Genomic DNA, 8968 nt, shown 5'->3' on the forward strand with positions numbered 1-8968 from the left:
TGAATAATGGGGCCCGGGCAAGGGCACACACAGGCTTCAAGCGGTACTGGATAACGCTGCAGGAGGGACAATCAGACGCAAAAGCTTTTTCGTGTCGTACCGGCGTGTGAACCGTTGGAAAATCCCAGTTTACCCGAATTGATTTGACATTTTTTCCCTTTTCTTTTTCGGTCCTCGTTGCTGGCGCCTTTTTGCAGGAACTTTTCTACGTGCTTGCAACGGAGCACGCACACGGCATGTACTTCTTTTTCGTTTTGGCCTCGCTGATGGTGGCTAACCCGGCGTTAGCGTACCTATCGGCGGGCATGAAGGTAAGGACATGCAGGGTGGTTTGAGTTAGGTCCTGGAGTGTTTTTATTTCCTGGTGGTCTAATACTCATGTCTACTTACCTCTTTCCAGGACCAGTTTCTGTCGGACATGTTGCTGCGCGAGCTGGTCGATCGGATGGGCAAAGACTTGGCGGAGGCGGCCGACTCCTACATCGATCCGGCTTCGATGGATGAGCTGCCCGCCAGCCGCCTGGCACTGATGGCCCGCGTCACCAAGGACCTGGAGGCCGAGCCGCTCGACTACGACTCGCTGCTGGAGGGCTCGAACCCGAATCCATCGCCGCGCGACCAGGAGTACCTGCAGCATAGCACGCTCTGGGGACACCAGTATGTGTCAGGTGGGGCAGGCGAGGGTCCGAACCGGCCGAAGCCACAGGTGAAGACCGATGCCAGCCTGCCGGCGTACTGCAATCCACCCAATCCGTGCCCGGTCGGGTACACCGAGGATCAGGGCTGCACGATGGACTTTGAGAATACGGCCGCATTCAGCCGCGAGTACCAGGCGGCCCAGGACTGTATGTGCGACGCGGAGCATATGTTCAACTGCCCGGTGGCTTCGCCGAACGAGGGCAACCCGCAGATGGACTCGGAACTGGAGAGCTTCATCGCGCGCCAGTTCCACACCCAGGAACACAAAAATCTGGTTGCCAAAAAGTTCCACGTTAAGAAGGTAAACTTAAACAGTCTTACAACGAAACGTCTTAGGTTTTCGCAACTCGTTTGAGCTTTCAAGCATAACTGAATTATCTCCTTGTGTTCCAATTTCTTTGAACCTTTTGCAGGATAGTTCTAAACACTAAGATCATTTCATTCGTTTAATTTGAGAACATTCCTACACTCATTTAAGCAAAAACACTATTTTTTTGTGCGATAGATAAAATCAGTTATCATGACATATTTGGCAAGAATCTAAACGTTTCTCATTCCATTGCAGAGCTACAACCCATTCTTGCAAGGTGAAAAATTGCCCGTCGCCGCCAAAAAGGGCTTCAACGTAAATGCCTAAGCGCCTAAGGATACTGGCATGGCAGGAAAAACCATATCACGATGACCGACCGAACGCTAAGGAAGCTAACCCAGAAAGCCAACATCTAAAACATGCCACTCTCGCACCAATTACTTCGATGCTTATGCAGAAACAGAATTATAACTAACCAATAACCAATGGACGACGGCAATGGAAAACTTCTAATCATCCTTTCACCTCCCCCTTTTAGCCAATAAGGTATCTGCGGAAAAAAAGCCACCACCGGCAACCGCGGTCGAAATTTCAAATGTTTTATGTTACATTAAGAAGCACCTAGAAACACGGCAAAATCGCAACAAACGCAATCAGTACTCAAGTGTTCCGTCACGGCAGCAGCGGGCGATCACAAGTTGCACAAACCAAAGCCAGAGGAAGGATAAATGTTACCGCTTAAAAATGTATGTAAACCAACCCTTTGATAAACCGTAAGGTTAAAAATGTAAATGTTTTGTCGGTGTGATCCACACTCTCTGAAGTCAGCTTACCCCAACGGTACGATATCAGTAATATGGTATAATTCTTTTATTATTTTCTCAAATGTTTCGCGATGGAATGTTTAACAGCAGATGCAAGTAACATGGAGTTTAATGGAGACGACAGTTCCATATTGCCACTATAAACGGTGTGATTAACAGGTGAACCCCACCAGGGCCACATCAAGATGTATACCTTTAAACCAAGCATAACCGTTATCATATTGCTTACTAATAGAATATCAGAACCCAGCTACCAAGTCTTATTTTTCAAAGTTGAAATATTGACCCTCTTTCCTTATCGTTAGAGAAATATAGCATTATAACGAATGAGCTAAAAGGATGGTTGAAATCGCTTCACCCTTTTTGAAATTAAAAAAGCGTTATGTCTATTGTACAAGCAGCGTCAATTTTAACAGTCAACCTTTTAACCTGCGTGACCTGCGAAAGCTAACTTTCATTTGACACCAATTTTTCGTTGAACTACATGGTAAATCATTTGAAGCCATTCGGATCATACAAACGTTTTTGCTGATCGGTAGCTTGCACTGCAAAAATCATACACGCCAAGTGTGTGAAATACTCTTATAATTTAAAAATATTTCAAATCACTACATTACCCTCTTCGTTGTTCTAGACGGGAAATCAAATTCATGCGGGTAATCTTCTCAAAGAACGATGTTTTCCAAGCCTTTATAGTTTGGCTACGAATAACATCTGACTACCCACTAAGACCCGGGTTCGGTTACGTTCCTCCCGTGGGCGTGATGCCAAAGCAACATCATTGGCTACCGTGTGGCCGCGAGGCTCGGAGAGACACCATCTTTGAGATGTACCTTTGTGAGATCCCGTGCAAACAGAAATAAAACTATCAACAAATGCGAACATTCTTTTGCAATCGGAAAACTAGTAGCTTATAAACATTGCACGTTTAAATTTTCATTATAGAATCTGTCTAACAAAAGTAAAAGTAATTGAACGAGTTCAGTACAGAACAGATTTTTCATCGGAATCAAAAGATCAGTATTATGTTTTAGAAGTAGAATCAAACACAATCTCTTCTATCTTTACCTGCTGGACTATTTGGACAGCAGTAGGGAACCGTTTGTGTGAAAAAAATCACAATAACAGCACATGAAGATGGAAAGCACGTAATATGGGCAGCTTTGATATACTTACACCATAGAACAGACACTTGAGATCTTATTCTGTTGAACACCATTCTACGGTCAAGGAACGAGAAAATTACACCACAAGTCCTTCGATGAGGCAACTTGTGCGAAATAAAAAAATAACAAAGATAGTATGTGAACACTAAAGTTCACAAATATCGACTAGAAATTTGACTATAACTTCTTCGAATCAACATACAGCAAGTAACAACCATGCAACAGGCACCCTAACAGCAATGCCTTCAACTGTGTTTGCTAGCCAAGAGCATCGCAGTGATGGATGTTGAATTATTACCGATCAAGCATAATGCATTGCAAATATCATCATCGCTAGGTTGACTGTTGTATGCATTTCGTTGGTTTGACCATCAAAACCGGACGCTTTCAAGACGCTTTCGAATCGATCTCAACATCGATCAAGTCGAAATGTGCTCCATTGGTAAAATTGCAATCACGCTAGAATCCATCAAAATACGCATTGTAATTTCTCCGGGAACATTTTTCCTGACTATTTCGGGTATCTTCGGAAAAGTTCTACAAAATGAACACCACAGTCAACCATGCAAAGTAATGCTAATGCACACATGATCAATCACCAAGCTAAAATGGCACATGACACAAGCACAGTCTACACAAGAGAGAAATACACAAGACACACACACAAAAATAACAAAATCTTGTCATAAGAAAAACAATGCAAAAATTAATGTTAAGGCAAAGGAATGGAGATTAAACTCAAATAATAAGCTGAAAGCAACACAACAATTCCCAAACACACCAGCAACTATTTTTAAGTGATACGAAATGCAAATATATAGGCGGACAGTAGGAAAACTTTGCAAACAATGGCGTATATTAGCTTTATGCTATCCGAATCATTTGTTGAACAGCAGCAAAGGAATAGAGAGAATAGTATAAATATATATACAAATACATTATCTACTTTTATATTTATATATCTATGAATTAAAAATATATCTATATACACACACACACACACACACTTCACAATATATGTATACATAGTAAAAAGGCAAAAGTAATGGAACGTGTAACGAGATCAAAAAAAATCGAAAAACAACATTTCTTAAGTACTTCGATTATTTTAATAAATATGACAATATCTTTAAATGATTAAAAGAAATACGGACAAATAGTTTAACAAACTAACATTTCACAATAATATTCATGGTAAATTCCGCACTTCTGTTAGGAAATGGAAGCTTATATACTAACGGACGTACATAACAGCGCTAAATCTTCTTACAACAGCAAGCCGAATGGAAAAGGCACACTAAAACATTTTCTCAAAATAAGATTATTTCTTTTTTACAAAGTTTCTGTATTTCTTTTTTACAAACAATATTAATCGGTCGGCTGGTAGTGACACTAAACCTCTGCACTACACTTTTAGGACAAAACATGCATACGATGCTGGATGGGGAAGTAACTTATTTTTTCTTTTCAACGGAATGCCAGTTCAAGAAAAATGCTTCTACTTAAGATATGGTCGTTTATAAAACAAAGTACAATGGCAGCTAACCCTAAACCCCATTTTATAACTTGACCGTCTTTCACTGGTGGAACAGTTAGTTTCTTTATGTTTTTTTTATCGCAAGTAACAGTGACAACTGCTCACAGCTAGTAAAACATGTGTTTATATTACTAAACTAAACCAATTCCAAACGTAAGAACAAACATTTCATACCACAGCAATAGCCAAAACTTCATGGATGGCAGACAAAAGACAGCCTCTACAGCTATTTACTGCAATACATAGTAAAAAACTTACTCATTTAGAGCAGCAAATTCAAACTGACCGACAACCAGTACTACAATTGTGGGAAGGAGCAGAAAAAGATAACGTGAAAAGAAGTTTGTTGAAGAGCAACACAAAATATAAAAAATAACTAAAACACAAAAAAAATCTAAATAGAAATATATCGTAAACCTTCAGTGTCGTATTTATGCATCATTACAGCACATGTTTCTTCTTTAGAATAGTTCAATAATAGTGTTTTTCTTCTATTCTGTTTCAATATAATTAGATTTCACATACAATATTATTATCTTTCAATATGATTAATAAATAATTACTAGGTTTAAGATTGTCCAAGAAAGCAACGGCCAATTCGATTGCATAGCGTTACGCAGGTTACTCAGTCTGTGTATACACTATTAGGTTGAATACTGACCTGCCTCTTTTCCCACGCAACGGTAGCATGTGGTGGGTGGTTAACGATACACTTATTAGCCCGACTATCTGTTGTAAACGTTAATTGCCCCCACCCTTTCTAGAGATGGAAACACATTTCCCGCGATACCGAACCTAACGTTCTTTTAGCTTGGGTTAGCGTCCTGAAGTAGTTCTGTTTTTTCCAAAGTGATAATTATGAATTCAACCCACATTAAAGTGTTCAGGCACATCTTGGCATCGCTATGTGAGCTTGAGTATGTTTTGGTGTGTAAGATTCCGAAGAAAAGCGATCAGTTAACGATTTTCGCGTTGCGCGGTTTGCTTACGTCCGAACCGAAGTTTTCCAGCTTTCGTGTGATATCCAACGATGACGATGGTAAATATTCACCAGCATGGGATCAGTTTAGTTTCTAACTGAAATGTCTCAACATACGTCTTGCAGATCATGTGTACATCATTCGGATTGATAATGTTGGAAGACCTACATTCATGATCCGAACGGAACAGTTCCTTCGATTGACACGCAAAATCGCTGAGCAGATTCTTCCTGCAGCAAGAACGTCGATAAAGAAACACACTTTCGATAGTGGCATTCTGGAAATATTGCAGAAAGTGCGATTCGCGACAAATCAAGCGTACATTCCTTTACCGCTTGTGCGGGATAGAAGCGATCGAAGCGCGTCGCTCCCGGTAGCTCAGTGTCGCCACGATTTCGAGCGGTGGCTGCAAAATGATTCGCAGCTTGTCATCGTGTACGGAGAGCCGGGATGTGGCAAGAGCGGCCAACTTGTGCAGTACATTCTAGAACATTGTAGCACACGTGCACAGAACTGTCGTGCGATATGCGTCTTCCAAGAAGAAGTGCAGATGCTTGCAACGGCACGGCATGTCTCCGCCGAACGGGAGGAAATGATTGGTAATACCGTCGGGTACAAGCTGGGCACCAATTCCCGTATGAGCGATTGCACAAACGTCGTGTTCTGTACCGTAGAAGCGATGCTGCTCTCGTTTTTGTCCAACACGAATACTCAGTCGTTCGCGGAGCTAACTCACCTGATTATCGGCAACGTACACCGGCGCACGGTAACAACTGATTTGCTACTCTCGTTGCTCAAGGAAAAACAACGCTTCCATCCGACACTGAAGCTGATCCTACTCGCCGAGAACAAGGACGATGTGGAGGGGTTTTTCAACCTTTCCGATCAGATCGTCGTTCCAAAAGTGATACCATCCAATGGAGAGCCGAGCATCGTGGTACATGTTTTTCTCGATCAAATTCTTATCAATATCTCTACGCGCGCCGAGATTTTGGAAATGAAACGTAGGATGCTTTCCGAACATCCGTTGATTGTGACCGCAGATCTGCAGAAGCAACATGGACAGAGCAACCGAAGTTACTATCTGACCGGTCCTTTGAATGCGTTGCTGGAAGATTGCTTTTATGCGGTAAGTCCACAGAAATTCAGTGCGGTTCTGGAGATTTTTGAGGATCATAAACACCTGGTGGACTATCAACATAGCGAGATCAAACTGACGGCACTCATGATCGCAGTTGCTAAAGGTAAGTGTTCTCGTCTAAGAAACTGTTACGTAGTCCGTTATTGTCAAACGTTGCGGTCTTTTTACAGGATTTACCGGCGTAGTTCAAACGTTGCTTAAGTATGGTGCCAATCCTTTCCTAACGGGTAAATTGGGCATAACGGCATTGGATTGGTGCAAAAAGACGGATCAGAGCTCTCAGCTCATGCTTGAATACTCGGATAGCATCATGCGAAGTCCTTGGATCTCAATTTGCCAGCTGTATCACCGAATCCACGATCCGTACGCAGTAGATCACATGCTTGTGCTGGAAATAGTGTTGTACATCACGACCCAGCGAGAGACTGGCAGAATCCTCGTTACGCTGCCGAATTACACCGATGTCCTGATGTGCTATGAACTGCTTCGGGAGAGTGCCAGCGCTAAGGCAAAACGGATGGACTTTATGGTGTACCACCGATTCCTCACTGAAGAAGAGGTTAATTTCACGCACCAACATTCTTCCTCCACCCGTTTCGTTGTCATCCTGCTGGAAGTACCATTAATCGAGATGTTACCAGCTTTTGACAACATTGATTACGTAATTGATACGGGCCTGCGGTCGGAAAGGGTGTACACGACCAAAGAGGCGTACCTGGACAGAACGTGCTACAACAACCAACGCACGGCTAGCTTTCTGGGGTCTCTAGCAAAGAATGGTTGTTTCTTTCTGTACACACGCGCTCAGTTCGACGCTATGCCAGCGAACGATATGCCCAACCGCAACGGTGCGGGTCAACCGTTGCAGATACTCCAAGTTTTAATCGCTCGCCAAGCGTCGGGTACTCCGATCGAGACATTTTTCGATTCTGCCCTTACATCTCCACCGTGTACGAACGTGAACCGATCGGTCGAGCTATTGGTGACGATCGGAGCCATCGAACGTCCCCTCCGGCAGCCGACCAATCTGGGGACACTGTTGACTCAGCTCCAAATCGAGCCACATCTCGGCAAAGCTCTGCTCTACTCGATGTTGTTTAAATGTCTCGATCCCATGGTGACGATCGTGGCCGCCTTGCGTGTTGGTGAACCGTATCTCGACCCGACGGACGAAGAATGCATGGTGGACATGGTCAAAAAGAAGCAATCTCTCAGCCAACGATCATTGAGCGACTGTTTGGTACTGCTGCGGCTGTACCAACAGTGGAGCATCGTTAAGATGAAGCAACAGGATCAGGAGATGGTGACCAAGTACCGACTGAAGACGGGTGCGATGGATGCCATCGTGAACTTACGCGTCGAGCTGATGGCTGTCCTGCGCTCACTGGAACTTGTGAAGTGTGGCCGAATGCACAACACCGACGCACTGAGCGCACACGCTGACTGCTGGGTCCGGGTAAAGGCTTGCCTAACGGCCGCGTTCTATCCGAAATTGGCCATGGTCGATTTCGGCAAGCGATCGCTTCGGGATCATTGTGAAGCGGCCGGTGTACCGCTACGACCTCATCCCTCGTCGGTGGTCAGCTTGGATGATCTACCTACGAAGTGGATCATCTACGATCACAAGGAAGACTTCATGCTGGCCATACAAGATCAATATCGTAGTACTAACTATGATTCGGCGATGTACACTGTCGGAAACACCGCCATCACCGACTTGATGGTTATGCTGCTGTGCGACATCGATGAACACCGAACGGCGGGTGACGGTTCGGAAGCTCTGGCCGAATATGTTCAGTCGCCGACGGACGGTTCAATGCAGGGCGACGGTTTTCGAGAACTGCTAATCGGTAGAAAATACATATTCCAGCTGACAAACGAATGCTACCATGCGATCGTGTGGTTACGGTGCCAGATCGCTCGTTTGTTTCGCGACTTCGTGCTAAACCCGGTGGGCACACTTGAGCACTCGGACGTTAAGCGAGTCCTTGAACACGTGGTAAACATTCTAAAGGAGGAGGAAAAATGCCTATGCTTTACGCAGCCGGGTGGCATTGGAATAAAACCGAAGATTAGATCCCGTTGCCCGATGGGCGAGTTCTGGAACCAGCGGTTCAATCGGACCGCCTCTCCACGACACCATTGAAGAATCAGGATCCTCGGCACTCTAGGTAGGTCATCCATAATTTACAGATCTTTATTATCATTTTATTTCGTTCTGGAGAGTTTTCGCTCTCCCTCTCCAGGGTTTCCCTCTTTTTTTCTCGCTACGGTTGTAATTTCGCGAGTATAAGAATACTTAAAATAATTA

The 8968-nt window shown here is 43.9% G+C and overlaps 2 protein-coding genes across 2 annotated transcripts; both read left to right on the forward strand.

Annotated features, from left to right (window-relative positions):
* Positions 1–236: 236 nt before the first annotated feature.
* On the forward strand, positions 237–1336 carry LOC131293589 (neuroendocrine protein 7B2). Its single transcript, XM_058321668.1, has 3 exons — positions 237–311; positions 401–1000; positions 1265–1336. The coding sequence occupies exons 1-3, from the start codon at positions 237–239 to the stop codon at positions 1334–1336; spliced, it is 747 nt and encodes a 248-aa protein (XP_058177651.1).
* Positions 1337–6066: 4730 nt separating this feature from the next.
* On the forward strand, positions 6067–8803 carry LOC131293590 (3'-5' RNA helicase YTHDC2-like). The gene is made up of 2 exons (XM_058321669.1): positions 6067–6760; positions 6828–8803. Exons 1-2 carry the CDS (start codon positions 6067–6069, stop codon positions 8801–8803), a joined length of 2670 nt encoding a protein of 889 aa, XP_058177652.1.
* The last annotated feature ends 165 nt before the right edge of the window (positions 8804–8968 follow it).

Source organism: Anopheles ziemanni, chromosome 2 (genome assembly GCF_943734765.1).
Source record: "Anopheles ziemanni chromosome 2, idAnoZiCoDA_A2_x.2, whole genome shotgun sequence".
NCBI lineage: Eukaryota > Metazoa > Arthropoda > Insecta > Diptera > Culicidae > Anopheles > Anopheles ziemanni.